The sequence below is a fragment of the Danio rerio genome, chromosome 18, assembly GCF_052040795.2.
Source record: "Danio rerio strain M-AB ecotype USA chromosome 18, GRCz13ab, whole genome shotgun sequence".
NCBI lineage: Eukaryota > Metazoa > Chordata > Actinopteri > Cypriniformes > Danionidae > Danio > Danio rerio.
Genome location: NC_141038.1, coordinates 16,263,896 through 16,281,509, shown reverse-complemented (window position 1 = coordinate 16,281,509; position 17,614 = coordinate 16,263,896). Strand labels below are relative to the sequence as shown.

At 34.0% G+C, this 17,614-nt stretch overlaps 1 protein-coding gene across 1 annotated transcript; it reads left to right on the top strand.

Annotated features, from left to right (window-relative positions):
• The first annotated feature begins 255 nt into the window (after nt 1-255).
• On the top strand, nt 256-16,191 carry selenoo1 (selenoprotein O1). Its single transcript, NM_001044871.3, has 9 exons — nt 256-1,188; nt 3,349-3,552; nt 5,460-5,637; nt 8,019-8,149; nt 8,255-8,532; nt 10,118-10,286; nt 12,378-12,563; nt 13,059-13,215; nt 15,347-16,191. The coding sequence occupies exons 1-9, from the start codon at nt 635-637 to the stop codon at nt 15,566-15,568; spliced, it is 2,079 nt and encodes a 692-aa protein (NP_001038336.2). The 5' UTR covers nt 256-634; the 3' UTR covers nt 15,569-16,191.
• The last annotated feature ends 1,423 nt before the right edge of the window (nt 16,192-17,614 follow it).

Genomic DNA, 17,614 nt, shown 5'->3' with positions numbered 1-17,614 from the left:
AAGCATGTCATTTTGGAAGTAAATATTCAAGGAATGTTTTTTTTTTTTTTAAATGCGTTATTACACAAGTAACAACTTTCATCTACATTTATAGAACAGAGCACAAATAATAATCAAATCAATAAGATAAAAATACAAATAAATAACATAGAATAGACACACAAACACAACCAAAGGAAAAAAAAAACATTTACACTACCGGGTCTTCAATTAATGATTTTTTCCAATAAACTAAACAGACTTCTTCCGTATTTTGGTTTTAGCAACTTTATAGATTTACAGTATAACCAAAATTCCTTTCGGAAAAGTAAAAGCAGTGGTTTTGTTTTAAGGCACTTGCATTAATGAATATAAAATTTGTCTAAAATAAGAATATTTTTCATTACAAACTGAACATTAACATATTTTCCTCATAAACCAAATAAAATATCTATGCAAAGAAACTTTTAAGGTCGCAAGGAATAAAATGATCGAATAGTTCGTTCCTGTGTTTGTGTTTCCAGGGGGAACAATAACAACAACGGACCATATTTCCAAGAACATTTGAGAGCAACTTGCTTCAGTTAAAGTTACGTAATGATGACAGCAGCACTTCTTATCTAACAACCTTAATTTAGACACGAGTACGATGTGAATGGCTTCTGTTGGATCTCGTTTAACCCGGTTTTACATCTCACGCCCCGGTGTTATTGCGCGTAGATTTCTGGCACATGCGGGAATGGACGACATGGGCGTAAGCCTGAGCCGCTCTTCCCTTGAACGACTCGAGTTTGACAATGTTGCTCTTAAAAAACTTCCTCTGGACCCGTCCACCGAACCAGGTGTCCGGCAGGTCCGAGGTTCCTGCTTCTCCAGAGTCCAGCCGACCCCTCTGAAGAACCCGGAGTTTGTGGCGGTCTCTGCTCCAGCTCTTGCGCTTCTGGGTCTGGATGCCGAGGAGGTGTTGAAGGATCCGCTGGGCCCGGAGTATCTGAGCGGCTCTAAAGTGATGCCTGGGTCAGAGCCCGCTGCCCACTGCTACTGCGGACACCAGTTTGGACAATTTGCCGGACAGCTCGGAGATGGAGCTGCGTGTTATCTAGGAGAAGTGAAAGCACCGGCGGGTCAGAGCCCGGAGTTACTGCGGGAGAACCCGACTGGACGCTGGGAGATCCAGGTGAAGGGTGCTGGACTGACTCCGTACTCCAGGTAGGTTCATAATCATATCAAACTTTATTACAGACTCAAAGTCCAATTTAAAAAGAAAAAATAAGAAAACAAAAAAAAAATATTTCATCACATAAAAAAACAGAACAATGTACAAAATACAGCAATACCAATGTCTCCACTTTGATTGACATTTGTATTACTGTATTACATACTAATGTATAACACTGCTGGTTTGGTGTATTTTCAATGTGGATCTTACCACATCATGTTGTGATACTTTTAAGTGTTCACACTCGTTTAGCTGCAATGCTGAGATTACATGTTTCATGAAATGCTGTATTTTACTTTTCTTACATCTTGCATGAAACATAACAAAAAAAGTTCAACAAAATTAATATTTCCCCTCCTTAAAGTTAACTTGAAACAGAAGGTAAAGGTCCTCGGTAAACAAATCCAATTTGAAAAATGTATACATGGTATTGTAAAAATAATGAATAAATAATTAATCAACAAAAAACACATTTGATTGTTAAATAAATAAACTGGATTAAAACAGTCCGTTATGTACAAGGGCATGGATGGAGGGGTTGTGTCATCACCAATAGCCAGCAATTACTGAAATGTCACCACCAATAATTAAATCACCTTCAAAATAAAACAATGCACTGTTAACCTTTAATAACCACATACAGAAAGGGTTAAATCATGTTCTCTTCTCGGGTCCTCCCTCCCACAAACACATAAGGCCAGTGTGATTGGCTGGGCCTATTTATGCTGTAATGACAGCTTTTTTTTTTAGCATTTCTCCTTCACTGTAAGTGTTGTGGACATTAGTAGCTACTTTTCAAAGATTCATGTTTTTAAAGTCAAGTTCACTTGGAGTCCACCATAATAATAATAAACAAATCTGTGCAATTATTCAAAGTTAAGTATATTTTTTTCATGATTATGAAAAATAATAATCATGATAAAATGGTTAAATTGCATCACATGCCTCTTTAAATTTCTCTACATTCATACCTCCTCAAAGCCAGATTGCAATAACATCATGTAAATTGACATATGCAGCATGGAATGTGCTTCATTAATTGTTATTCGCTTTATTAAGTGTTTAAAGCCTTTATTTATTTATTTATTTATTAAAAGCACGTGTCCACACCAATGTCAAGAGCCACTCTACATCCTTGGTTATTTATGAATGAATGAATGCAAAATCTTTTATTAAATAAGGTTCAAATAAATTATCAAAATGTTTATTAAATCAATAAAAACCCATCTAAATGAATAGCAATCAAATATTAAAATCAGAAAAAGAAAGTAAGTGTTAAAAAAATTAACTAAGCTGAAATATAATATTTTGGACCCATGTATATTATACATTTTTTTCAGACTATAAATTATACGATAAACTTTATACCTTTGAATGTTTAGGTTTTCTTTAGATTATTCTTTAGGTTATTCCGTTATTCCTCGTCAGTTTCATCAGTAGTAGCCTGAATTCTCTTTACATACTTACATGTAATACTTAAGTAATGCATAATTACATACACAAGCATCATTGTACAGTTAAATCTAAAATCCCAAACCCCACTTACCTGCCTTAAAATTGACTTCACTATGTACTTGGGTTGCCACTTGCCAGATATTCATTCCAAGAATCAACATACCATTTTAAAGGATGTATGTTTTTATTTCTTGCTACCAATACTTTTCATAAGCAGTGTAACAAGCTAGGGCTGGGCCGCAAACAAATTTATGTCAATAACAATGATAAGCTCTTTACTTTTTTACTCTATATTGATCTAAGAGCCAATCACACAGCAGAATGTGCAACAATGGGAATCTGGATGGCCACCAAAAAATTGTCATTCGAAAATATGTAATGCCATTTAATGGACTCTCTAATTTTTGTGGCTTTAGTCAGCATTGGGGTAGTCTTTTTAAATCCAGAAGCATTACCAAGCATTGGAAGCATTTATTGAAATATATATCGTTAATCTATATCGAGATTGCATTTTGCCATATCGCCCAGCCCTAGAGCAAACTGTTGCCCACGTCTCTCAAATATTTCCACTGATGCTATTTTCAAAACAGCCCAATGTGCAGGAAGGTCACAAGCCCCGGCAACACTACTGATAATTATTTATATTATTTATATATATGGATAATATTTCTGTTCTTTTTATTTTTTTGTTTTAGACAGGCCGATGGGCGTAAGGTCTTGCGCTCCAGCATTCGTGAGTTCCTGTGCAGTGAGGCGGTCTTTGCTTTAGGAGTGCCAACCACGAGAGCTGGATCAGTCGTGACGTCAGATTCTCGAGTCATGAGGGATATATTCTACGATGGCAACCCACGCATGGAAAGATGCTCTGTGGTCCTGCGCATTGCTCCCAGCTTCATTAGGTGACCTTTATACTCTGTGCTTTTTTTAACCATTTAAGTATTTAGCATTTATTTTCTCATATATGTGTTTTGTTTGAAATTTTATGTTAATTTTACTTGATATAAAATGTTTAATGTGCGTGCGTCACGGTGGCGCAGTGGGTAGCCCAATCCCCTCACAGCAAGAAGGTCGTTGTTTCGAGCCTTGGCTGGGTCAGTTGGCATTTCTGTGTGGAGTTTGCATGTTCTCCTCATGTTCGTGTGTGCTCTAGTTTCCCCTACAATTACAAAGACATGCGGTATTGGGTAAGCTAAATTGGCCATAGTGCATGTGTGTGAATGCGTGTTTATGGATGTTTTCCAGTAATGGGTTGCTGCTGGAAGGTCACCCACTGCATAAAACATATGCTGGATAGGTTGGCGGTTGATTCTGCTGTGGCGACACCTGATTAATAAAGAGACTAAGCTGAAAAGAAAATGACTGACTGATGACTGTTTAATGTAAACTTGGTAATTTTTTATCAAATTTTTCTGTGTACCTTTATTTTTAGTTTAGTTCTTCAACTATTATTATTATTTAATATTTTAAAATAAGGCAAAATTTCAGATTTTTTTCTTTTTCTTCTTCTTCTTCTTATTATTATCATTATAATGTATTATTAATATTTAAAAATAAGGCAAACTTCAGATTTATTATTTTATCATATAATATTCATTTTTTTACTTTATTTGCAGGTTTCCTATGCTTTATCAAAACTGCCATTAAATAATTGTATGTTTTTTTTATGGACAAAAATAAAGTAAACAAAAACACTTATTTCCCACCTCTCACCTTTCAAGTCGTAAATAAATGTCAATCTAAAATAATCTTACATTTACTTTATGTTTGCATTGCAAACGACTTAGAAATGAGTTGAGTAGATGTGATCACAGAATTAAAAATACAACAAATTTATTTATTTACATACTTACTTGCATACAACCATTATAAAGAATTAATTAACAGACACATATAAAAAGAAGAGCTTAAAATATTGACCATTCTACATTAAGTACTGGTTCAAAAAAACATAAAACCTCATTTTAAATTATCCTAAGTATTCTACCTGAGGGCAACGAAAAAATGTGTTTATTTTTTATTTTTTAAATTTTTCATGCTTTTATTTGCTGCAAATGTTAGACATTCATGTCATCAATAGGAGACAGATCACAGCTTCTAAATAGTCTACATTATATCACAAATTTGCCCTATTAATAAAAAAGTGTAAGAAAATGTAAACTTAATCTACTCTGTACTTTCATTACATTTACATTTACATTTACATTTAGTCATTTGGCACACACTTTTGTCCAAAGCTACTTAAAATTGAGGAGGCATTCAGCGATTCAACAAGAAGAGGAAACACATGCTAAAAATGCTAATTATACAAATGAACTGTTAGTGCTCAGAGAATTAAGTGGTAGAGAAAGAAGAGGGGAGTGTGTTATTTTTTAAAGAGAAGAATGTTTCTGAGGTGATTTGTCAAGTCCACTTACCTGTGTGAAGCAAAATATATAAATGCTATGTTTTTTGGGGGGATGGGGGGGGGGGTTGATTGTAAGAAAGTATATGGTGCAAATGTGCAAAAAAACTGGTGCAAGTGTCAAAGGGATGAAAAAGTGTGTTCTACAGGTGGTTTGTCAAGCCCACTCACCTGCATGAGGCACAGTTGGAATTGCTTAATGTATTGAGGTTATCATGTGGTGTGGTGGGCCAGACAATTACTCTCATGCTGTAATGTTGTCTCAGTTGATAAGAAGTTAAATCTGACAATCATAGCCAGTTTTAGGTAGCACTTTATATTCATCAATCAAAGAGTGTCACTCATGAAGGTCTTTTAGTTCTTGCATTAATTGTTCAGGATGTTAATATTTTTTTTATGATTTAGGTTTGGATCGTTCGAGATCTTCAAGCGAGCGGATGAGTTCACTGGCCGCCAGGGTCCCAGTTATGGCCACGATGAGCTGCGGACGCAGATGCTGGAGTACGTCATTGAGAACTTCTACCCTGAGATCCATCGCAATTATCCAGACCTCACTGAGAGAAACACTGCTTTCTTCAAAGAGGTAGACTTACAGCACTTTCTTGTATTTTATCAAACCAGGGCTAGATATTTTTTCCTCAATGTTTGGTTCCTGCTGTCGTTCATTGGTCTTCAGTTATCGTATTATCCTCCATGACCTTATTTACCTGAATGACTTAGGCAGGATACCATCATCAGATTTAGCTTCTTATCCACGGAGAGTATATTAGAGCATGTTAGTATAGAACAGTGAGTAAATTGACTAATATAAAGTAACCTTTGCTGATTTTTGTTTTCATAAAGCCATTTTAAAAGTAAGAAAATCTGTAAAACTTCTATAATTTTATTTGTTTAATTGCAGTTTTGACATTATATTATTTGAACATATTTGTGAACTTGTTATGACTGCCTTGTTGATTTTAAATATATGGATTTTTTTTTTGTTTTGTTGGTTTTTAATTTTCCTGTAGATTCTCCTGTTTTTTATTCTTCATTGTACTGCAAGTTTAATTTATTGTACTAACCAAAGGGTCTGATCAGTTTAAATAATTTTTTACATTTTACTGTTATATTTAAACCATTTTACAACTTATTAAACAGTTTTTTAAATAATTTTTATTGTTATTTATTATTATTAATATTATTATTGTATTTATTATGTAGTTATTATATTTATGAAGGAAGTACTTTCCATTGCGTACTGCATAATAGTTGTAGGCAACTTCAAATAATAAAAAAAAAGTATTGTATGTATTTTGACAAGATGCTATTCAGATAGTAAGAGTTTTTATGTTCTTAAGATATTTATTTATTTCATTTTATTTTTGTTCATATATTCATTTTCACATAGTACACATGTGCTTTAGTATGGGTCATAAACATTGACTGTAAAAGATATGGATTTAGTATCTGTGACGTCACCCATAGGTTTCTGAAGAGCGCATATATTTTTAGACAGGCTTTTCTTTTGGAGAAACGCTTAATACTTCATTACCTGTGACGTGTTTGTGTTCTGACCCCTTGAGCTTAGTTGTGTACTATATCACTAAAGTGTTTTGACTTTTTAAAACACGTTTAATACATAGAACCACTAAACATTGTTCTTATGCTGGTTTTATACAGGAGGAAATGCAAATTACTTCCAAATGCTTTAAATATAGTCTGTGTTAGTAAATGCAAGGCTATTTAAGAAATCCAGGCATAACTCTGTATGACAATGTTTCAGATGACTGTTCTGTAGCCCACAGCTAATCAATCTGTCAGATTTTGGAGTGCATTACAGGTCAAAAATATATAAATGGTAAGTTATCTTAAATAAAACAAATACACTTAAAGATATGATATATAGTAATTGTACGCACCTGGGAATGGTTTGTGAGCATAATTAAGTACACCCAGCATGCCAAATCATCTGATAATTGTAAGAAATAATTTTGAAAGGCAATTGACTGTGTAAAGCCACAGAAAACAAAACAAAAATATGATGTACAGTTGAAGTCAGAACTATTAGCCAATTATTTCCCTAATTTCTGTTTCTGTTTTTCAACACATTTCTAAACATAATAGTTTTAATAACTCATCTCTAATAACTGATTTATTTTATCTTTGTCATGATGACAGTAAATAATATTTTGCTAGATATTTTTCAAGACACTCCTATACAGCTTAAAATGACAAGTTAATATATAACGATGGTTTGTTCTGTAGACTATCGGGGAAAAAATTTGTTTAAAGGGGCTAATAATTTTGTCCTTAAAATGGTGTTTAAAAAAATAAAATAGCTTTTATTCTTGCTGAAATAAAACAAATAAGACTTTTTCTAGAAGAAAAAATATTTTCTGACATACTATGAAAATGGTTGTTTATACTGTTTTCTTGCTCTGTTAAACATAATTTAGGAAATTCTTAAAAAAGAAAAAAAACAAAACAAAGTGGGGCTTTTAATTCTGACTTCAACTGTATATGCCCAGATCAGCCGCTAATCAGCCGGAGTCAGCTGAGGTGAAGTGACGGCGACCAGTGAGACCTAGCTGTCACTCAAGTGGCAAATCAAGTGGACTTAATAATACAGACTTAATATAACTTAATATAAACAAAACTGATGAGTTATGTAACTTATGAGTTTAAAAAAAAAGACTTTACGATGGAGAGTGGGAGGTTGCCGCTTGGTCATAAAAGCAGTGCCCTTCATTTGCTTAAATGCAAAACATGCAGACCTCATATTTAAGTATTCTTTACCTGCACAACCCAATTATTCAGTAAATTAAAAAATATATATATATAATATTTTGTAATACTTTTTTATAAGCCTGCCTACATTCTCAGCATTGCAGAAATTATAGTGCCCTATTCTATAAAACATTCAACAGCATAAAAAACAGTTTGCGTGCTATTGTAATTTCACTTATTTACTATTATTATTAGGTGACTGTTCGAACAGCGAGGCTGGTGGCTCAGTGGCAGTGTGTGGGTTTCTGTCATGGAGTCCTCAATACTGATAACATGAGCATCCTGGGCCTGACTTTAGACTACGGGCCTTTTGGCTTCATGGACCGGTGAAGTTTCACTTAAATAAACATTTTGTTTAGAATGTTTGTCAAATATTGCTTTAGTGAACAAATAAACATGATTTTCCTGTTGTTGTTTTTTTGTCCTTCTAGTTTTGATCCTGATTTCATCTGCAATGCCAGTGATAACTCAGGCCGCTATTCTTACCAGGCGCAGCCGGCCATCTGCCGCTGGAATTTAGCCCGTCTGGCTGAAGCACTGGAGCCTGATTTACCTCCAGATCGAGCTGAGCAGGTGCTGGACGAGTATCTGCCTCTCTATAATGATTTCTATCTGAGTAACATGAGGAAGAAACTGGGTTTATTGAGGAAGGAGGAACCAGAAGACGAGATGCTAATCACAGAGCTCATGCAGACCATGCACAACACGGGTAGGAGGATAATCTCTGGCAAATAAATATGCAGTAGAGGTAATGAAACGAACAAGAGGCCAAAATATGAGATTTCTTAGTTAGTTTAATGTGGTATACTGTATACTAGTACTCTGTCCATGCACCAATTTTATTCATCATCAAAATTATTCAAACCCTTGGCAAATTCTAACTTAAAGTTACTTTTATTCACACTTCAAGTTTTTTTTTTCTGAAACAATAAAGGCTTCTTCCAAATAAAACGAAGATGATGTACAAGAGGCATTGTTGTAGAAAAAATATATTTCTCAGCTTTTATTTACATTAGAACATTTGAATACATGCATTTTTGATCCATTTGTCAGTGAATATAGCCAATATGTTTTGGTGCATTTAAACAGTTTTATTAAAACATAAATTGTGTTATTAATTATATTCATTAAAATAAGAAATTGGTCACCTTAAATCTTTAGTAAACATTTAAATTATTACAGTCAAAGAATTTCATTCATTCATTTTCTTTTTGGCTTAGTCTCTTTATTAATCAGGGGTCACCACAGCAGAATGAACCTCCATTCAAACAAGTTTAAAAAGACTCTACAAAATTTTATATATTATATTCTATTTTCTATGTATTCAAGATATTATCTTTATTGAAATTAAGAGACAGATGGAGATTGTATTGTTAAGATTTATTAAAACTAAAAAGGAAAATTAGAAAAAAGATTAGAAAGTGATAGTAATAGAAGACCATAGAAATGTAGTTTTTATACAAAAGTTTGAATACAGGATAACACTTTATTTAAGGTGTCTTTGTTACATGTTCCATGTACTTACTGTAGTAAGTACAATTGATTATTCATTACATGCAGCTAACCCACATTATATCCCTAAACAACATAGTAAGAACATGTAATTAGTTATTATAACTCAGTAGTTAAACTAATGTTTACACTGTAACAAGGACTCATTAAAATAAAGTGTAACCAAATATTATTTTTTAAATGAGCAAATAAAATTTTTATTTAAAAATATAAAATAGAAAATGGATTAGAAAGACATAGTGCTGAAGGTCCAGAGCAGATTTTTATAGATGGAACAGAAAATATAGTGTATGTGTTAGTTATAGAAGTGTTGACAAAAAAAAAATCTTTAGGTGAATCTTTAGAATAAAAAGTATAATATATTTAATAGATATATTTATAAAATAAAAAAATATATATGATGTGGCTCAGTGGTTAGCAATGTCACCTCACATCAAGAAGATCGCTGGTTCTAGTCCCGGCAGGGTCACTTGGCATTTCATGCATCTTCTTCTCGTATTAACGTGAGTTTCCCCCACAGTCCAAAGACATGTGGTATAGTTGAATTAAATAAACTAAATTGGCTGTAGTGTATGGATGTTTCCCAGTACTTGGTTACAGCTGGAAGGGCATTTTCTGTGCAAAACATATGCTGGAGAAGTTGGCGGTTCATTTTGGAAAATAAATGTAGTCCTTGAAAAAAATGGAAAATAAATGAATGAATGTAGTTCATGTGGGTTAACTACAGGACAGTTAATACCTATCCTGTCTCTAATTTTGTCTGATCTTTTCCTGTCTTTTAGGTGCCGACTTCACCAACACTTTCCGCAGCTTAAGTCAGATTTCCTGCCCGACTCAGGAGGAGGCTGAAGATGAAAGCGAGACTATAAAACAAGCCACAGAGCTGCTCCTGCACCAGTCTGCCTCTCTAGAGGAGCTGAAAGCTGCAAACAGACCCTCCATGGACCCACGGTAAAACTTTACTAGATGTTTTACATGTACAGAGACAACTAATGGTTTGAGTTCAGAAAGATCTCAAAAATATTTTTGAAAGAGGTTGTATATGTTAACTAAAGTTGCTTAAAACAATACCACAGTTTTAAAATATTAGTTGTTTTTCATTTGAAATTTTTAGCATCATATATCTAGTTGACAGTGTCAGATGATACTTTCATTCTAATAAGCAAATGTTTATAAAAAAGAAACATTTCTTTTAATCAGTCAATTTAAAAACTGCGTAAATGGATGGTTCACCCAAAGATGATTAAATGACCCTCCACTTTTCCCAAACCTGTTTGAGTTTTGGTATACAGTTGGACACAAAAGATGATATTTTGAGAAATGTTGTAAACTGCTAGTCATTGGCTTTCAAGCTACTTTTGCCTACTGTGGATATCAGTATTGGTTACCATCAAATTATCTTCTTTTTTGTTCTGCAGAAAAAATACATTCATTTTGGAACCGCTTAAAAATGAACAATATGTTAAGAGTGAATAAATATATTTTGATTATACAACAATAGTTTTTTCTGCATTGTCTTGAGTAGAAAGTTCCAAACAAGAACTTATTCACTGTGTTTTAACCAACTTGATGCATTCTTGTTGATTAAATGCATTATTATATATTTAGAAAGTCACACAATTACCTTTCTGTTAAAAACATTTGAAATTGAAAACATTTAATTATGCATATTCTAGTCATTGTTGTTTTGTGAATCAATAAAATCTATCTATCTATCTATCTATCTATCTATCTATCTATCTATCTATCTATCTGTCTGTCTGTCTGTCTGTCTGTCTGTCTGTCTGTCTGTCTGTCTGTCTGTCTGTCTGTCTGTCTGTCTGTCTGTCTGTCTGTCTGTGACTGACTGACTTGAATGAAAATGAAATTATGTTAACAAATGATAATTAAATATTAAAGTTACAAAAAATGAAAATAATTTTTTTAATTAGCGCATTTTGAAAGATTATAGTTAAACATATACAATCAATAGCAAATCATATTTACAGTTTTTCTCAGTCGTTTTAATGCATTTCTTACAACACTATTCACATTTGCATAACAGATAATGCATTTCTCAAACAATTAACTGCAAAGCCTAGTTTATAACCTGCAAAAGCGCGTCACTTGCTCAAAATGGATAGCTCATTCCTCAAAAACAAGTATTGAAGTCAATGAAACTGTCAGTGTCATCAAGATGAAAAGTCCTGACACCATTGTTTATGAACAAGATAGTCAAATGGCTTTGTCATGTTTTCATTATGACAGTTTACTCTGTACATTTTTTCCAATGCAAAAAAGTCATATTGCTCAAGAAAGCACTATAATATTTGCACAGCCGTTTGAAAACTGCAGTAAAGTGAGACATTAATGCATTTAGTGAGGAATCTGTGTACAAGACACTGAATATGTATGCTTCACATTTTTAACTGCAGATGTTTTTGCAATTCTAATTTATTCACAGCATTGTGCAAAAAAATAAATACACCCTTATTTACAACAAAAATAAACTTCCTTTGGGTAAATCTGGGCACAACTGTAAATAATATTGCAGTACATATTGGAACTGAACCTACAACATACACAGGTCTGTAAATCCTTTATGAAATTGTTCAATTTAGAAGACATTTTCAGGAAAAAAAATTAAAATCTTTTTATAAAATTTGCTCAACAGATTTTGACAACTCGTTCAACATTTTAGTATGTAATGACTCAAGTAATGAATTGAGGACTATCAGTTTTATGTGAAATGACTATTCAGCATTCACAAGTTTAGTTAATTTTGACTGACATGACATAGGCAAATAATAATGTTCTAAAACAGTAGAGAGTTGTGTGAAAGCAATCGATGCATGTCTAAAAGCATCTGCAATTTGTTGGAAGGAATGAGAAACTGCTACTATGATGTGCACAAATAACTAATTGTTGTGAGAAATGTATTAACTGTTGTGCAAATGTAAATAGTGTTGTGAGAAATGCACCAAAGCCACTGAGAAAATCTTTAAAATAAGTAAATATTTATATAGATATTGCTGAGTGATGTGTTTTTTTTCTTCGATGTAGTGAGCTTGCAATGCTGGTGTCCATGGCTCAGAGTAACCCTGCCCTGTTCCAGATGATTTCGGACAGGGGGACAGTCTCCCGGCAGCTGGAAAGACTCTCCAGACTGAAGGAGCTGATGGACACCACTGAAGAACAGCTGAGGGTCAAGCACACTGAACACTGGTCCGACTGGATCCAAAAATACAGGTACAGACGTGGCTGTCTTGATCTGATAATCTGTTGGGAGATTTATTATGTATTTGGATTTTTAACAGAGGTGTTTTTCATACAGGTGTATTATTATATACATTTTATTCTAAAAGACTTTCTGGTAGTTTGTATTTTTCTGTCTGTTTGCAGTATTTTTAAAATTATGAAGTAATAAAAAACACTCTAATATGGCCAAAAAACCCTATTTGGAACAAGACTTTAACAAATGTTCAGAATTTTGTGCAAAAAAACGTATGCTAATTAGCACATATTTAATGAGTTGAGGCCTCATTTACATTTTTAAACTTAAGATTTCATAAAACTTAAAAAAAAAAGTTTGGAAATCTTTATCTAATCAATTAACTGAGGAGTTATGGAGATTACAATTAATCCTGTTTTTACTCTGTTCACTTGCAGTTTCTTACTGCAAAAAACATTTATCAGTGTAAATATATTGGCTACTATTTTTTAATATATCTGTTCAATTTCAAGGCAGCGACTTGCTCGTGAGTGTGAATCTGGGGTCGATGTGAAAGATGTACAGACGGAGAGAGTGCGTGTGATGAACAACAACAACCCGCACGTGGTGCTTAGAAACTACATCGCCCAGAATGCAATAGCAGCAGCTGAAAATGGAGACTTCTCAGAGGTGAGGCTTCATTAGCTTGTTATTCATAGCTTCTAAATTGTAATTTTAGTTTAACAGGGAGACGGTTATCACTAAATGTTTTACTTTTTCTCAATGTTGATATTATGTTAAAAAAATTTTCTTTATCACCAAAGATCCATATTAAAAAGATTTCTGAAGATGTCACCACAATTACAATTTTTTAATACTTGTGTTAAATCATAATATTTTACTGTTTTTGATTAGGTTACTCTAACTTTTTTTTTATTATTATTCTTTTGAAAATACTTGATCGATCACAATTACTCTGTCAGTAGGTTTTGTTAAGACTGTTAGTGTGGGTGCGTATTCCACACACTATGGGGACCAAATATTTACTCACATCTTGCAATACCAGTACTTTTGTACTTCATGGAGACATCTTTTTGGTCACCATGAGGAAAATGGCTCATAAATCACACTGTATGACTTATTTTAAAAATATAAAAACAAATGTTGTTGTCTATGAGGTTTGGGTTTAAGGGTAGATGTATAGGATATACAGTGTTCTATAGGTGTGCGTGTGAGATGGATGGATGGATAGAATGATAGATACAGTGCATCCAAAAAGTATTCATAGCACTTCACTTTTTTCATGTTACAGCCTTATTCCAAAATGGATTAAATTTATTTATTTCCTCAAAATTCTACACACAACATCCCATTATGACTATGTAAAAAAAGATTTTTGGAAATTGTTGCAAATTTAATAAAAATAAAAAACCTGAAATATCGCATGTACATAAGTATTCACAGCCTTTGCTGCGAAGATCTAAATTTTGTTCATGTACATTATGTTACTACTGATAATGCTTTAGATGTTTCAGCAGCTTAATTGGAGTTGACTTGTGGTAAATTCAGTTGATTTAACATGATTTGAAAAGGCATACACCTGTCTATAAGGTCCCAGGGTTAACAGTGCATGTCAAAGCACAAACCAAGTATGAAGACAAAGAAATTGTCTGTAGACCTCAGAGACAGGATTGTCTTGAGGCACAAGGCTGGGGAAGGTTACAGAAAAATGTTTTGAAGATGTTTGGCACCACCAGGACTCTTTTTAGAGCTGGCCGGCCATCTAAGCTGTGTAATCGGGGAAGAAGGGCATTAGTCAGGGAGGTGATCAATAACCCGATGGTCACTCTGTCTGAGCTCCAGCGTTCTTCTGTGGAGAGAGGAAAACCTTACAGAAGGACAACCATCTGTGCAGCAATCCACCAATCAGGCCTGTATGGTAAAGTGGCCAAACAGAAGGCAACTAAAGGACTCTCAGACCATAACAAACAAAATTCTCTGGTCTGATGAGACTAAAATTGAACTCTTTGGAGTGAATGCCAGGTGTTATATTTGGAGAAAACCAGGCACCTCTCATCGCCAGGCTAATACCATACTTACAGTGAAGCATGGTGGTGGCAGAATCATGCTGTGAGGATGTTTTCAGCAGCAGGAACTCGAAGACAAGTCAGGATAGAGGGAAAGATGTACAGAGACATCCTGAATGAAAACTTGCTTCAGAGTGCTCTTGACCCCAGACTGGAGTGAAGGTTTGTTTTTCAGCAAAACAATGACCCAAAGCATACAGCCAAAAATCAATGGAGTGGCTTTACAACAACTCGGTGAATGTCCTTGAGTGGCCAAGCCAGAGCCCAGACCTTTATCCTAAGGAATATCTCTGGAGAGATCTGAAAATGGCTGTACACCGTCACTTACCATTCAACCTGATAGAGCTTGAGAGGTACTGCAAAGAGGAATGGACAAAAATTCCCAAAAGACAGGTGTGCCAAGCTTGTGGCATCATATTCAAAAAGACTTGAGGCCATAATTGCTGCCATAGGTGCATCAACAAAGTATTGAGCAAAGGCTGTGAATACTTATTTAATGCAACAATTAAAATAATCTTTTTATACATTGTTATTATGGCGTATTGTGTGTAGAATTTTGAGGAAATAAATGAATTTAATCCATTTTGGAATAAGGCTGTAACATAAAAAAATGTGGAAAAAGAGAAGTGCTATGAATACTTTCTGCATGCAATGTAGACGGATGGATGGATAGATGCATAGATCTCATAATGCTTCAAAATTTGTATTCAAAACTTTGTCTCAAATCACTTTAGGTCCAAAGAGTCCTGAAAGTGCTGGAAAAGCCTTTCTCAGTGCAGGAAGGTCTTGAACAGCCAGGTTGGATGGGAAGAGGAGGAGCAGCTATTCCTGGAGAAAGAGACGAGACTGAAGAAGAAGGGAGTAATAGTTCAGGAGCAGGGGCTCGAGGGCTTGTCCCTTATGACAGCAAACCCCCTGTCTGGGCCAATGAGATCTGTGTCACCTGATCATCATAAAACCTTCGTGACAACTAACCTGCTCATTAAAGCAGAATAATCCTGCAGAAGCTGGTTAGGCGTCAGCGGAGGTATTAAATGAGGTATTAAACTCCTGTCTACCAGTTCAAAAATGGGTAAGGTGTAAGTGAAATGTGACTGGTTTTTAATGATGACTTTGACCAGCAGTCTTTGCATGACAGGTCTCAGTCGGAAAGACAGAAGTTAAGCCTCTCTATGTATAAAATGACTTGGATTTGAATGTAGAAGGAGCTTTGAAAGGAAACGCACAAGCCATTGAGCAAGACAGCTTAAACGCACAAACTGGTGTAATTGTTTACTTGGAGAGCATCTTTTTCACACCAGATTAATTAGTTGCACTAATATGTAGCCCTGTTTTAACATACAATCCATTCGTAGCTGGAACAGTCCATTGTACAACAATTACTTTTAAATAGTAATGAACTATTTAACACTTTATTTTTAATAATTTTCTATATAATCAATAATTTTCTTTTTTCCCTTTTCTGAAACCCCCTTTCAAAAACACGATAAACTGTGACAACATTATTTATATCATTTTTATGAACTTTCCGGATTAATATGTGCTATTTCTATTTCTATAATAAACGTAGCAAATTTCACTGTGTTCTAATCCTTTTATCCAGGATTACTTCTGTGAGTTTTTCATTTGTAACAGCTTTTGGAATGGGAGCAGATTTCATTGTTTTCATTTAGGGAGGAATGTCTTTGCCTGAGGGCCAGTACTTGGGTAACATGTTAACACAGGTTCTGGTGTTCACCTTAAAGAAATTAAGGCAGATTTTAACTGTGTCAAGTATGAAACTTGTTGCATATAGCTGGAGAAACTAGTATTCTGTTTCATGTTGTAAATGACCAAATGCCATGGGACTCCCAAAGCCCTCGTTTTAATGGTTTTCAAGGCTGTGGAGGAACAAACAGGCAGCTGTTCTCACGTTTAATGAAGGACGAACATGTTCTTGGATATTATGTCTTAGTGACGCAAGTCATGTATGGAAAGCTGCTTTTACATTAATCCCCTAAAAAGAGCTAATAAATTTTTATGGTACTAATACTTTTATTACCTGTAAACAATTCCAATGGTGATTTTTATTAATGGTAGTAGCTTGTTGAAGAGAGTTAGACAAGGATTTTACAATGTTTCTGAAAAGTCAAGTGTCCAGGTTTTTGTCAACTGTTACGATAGCGTTAGAACATTCTACTATACTCCCATTATAACATATATATATATATATATATATATATATATATATATATATATATATATATATATATATATATATATATATATATATTTACACTGAAAAGAGTGTAAATAATGTTCAACTTAATTTGTTTGTTTAAATTCAGCCCAAATAAATTGTTTACAACCACTTAACGTAAAAAATTTAGTAAATCCAAGGAATCATCTTTGAATAATTTTTTTTCAGTGTGTATATATATATATATATATATATATATATATATATATATATATATATATATATATATATATATATATATATATATATATATATATATATATATATATATATGGATTTATATACACATTTATTCATTCATTTTCTTTTCGGCTTAGTCCTTTATTAATCTGTGGTCACCACAGCAGAATGAACTGCCAACTTATCCAGCATGTTTTATGCAGTGGACGCACTTCCAGATGCAACCCATCACTGGGAAACATCCATTTACACACATACACTATAGACAATTTAGTCTACCCGATTCACCTGTACCACATGTCTTTACACTTGTGGGGGAAACTGGAGCACTCGGAGGAAACCCGCGCAAACACAGGGAGAACATGCAAACTCCACACAGAAATGCCAACTGACCCAGCTGAGGCTCAAACCTTCTTTCTGTGAGGCGACAGCACTACCTACTGCACCACTGTGTCACCTATAAATATATATATATTGTATATATCTGACAGTTGAAGTCAGAATTATTAGCCCCCTTCAAATTTTTTTCTTCTTTTTTAAATATTTTCCAAATGATGTTTAACAGAGCAAGGAAATTTTCACA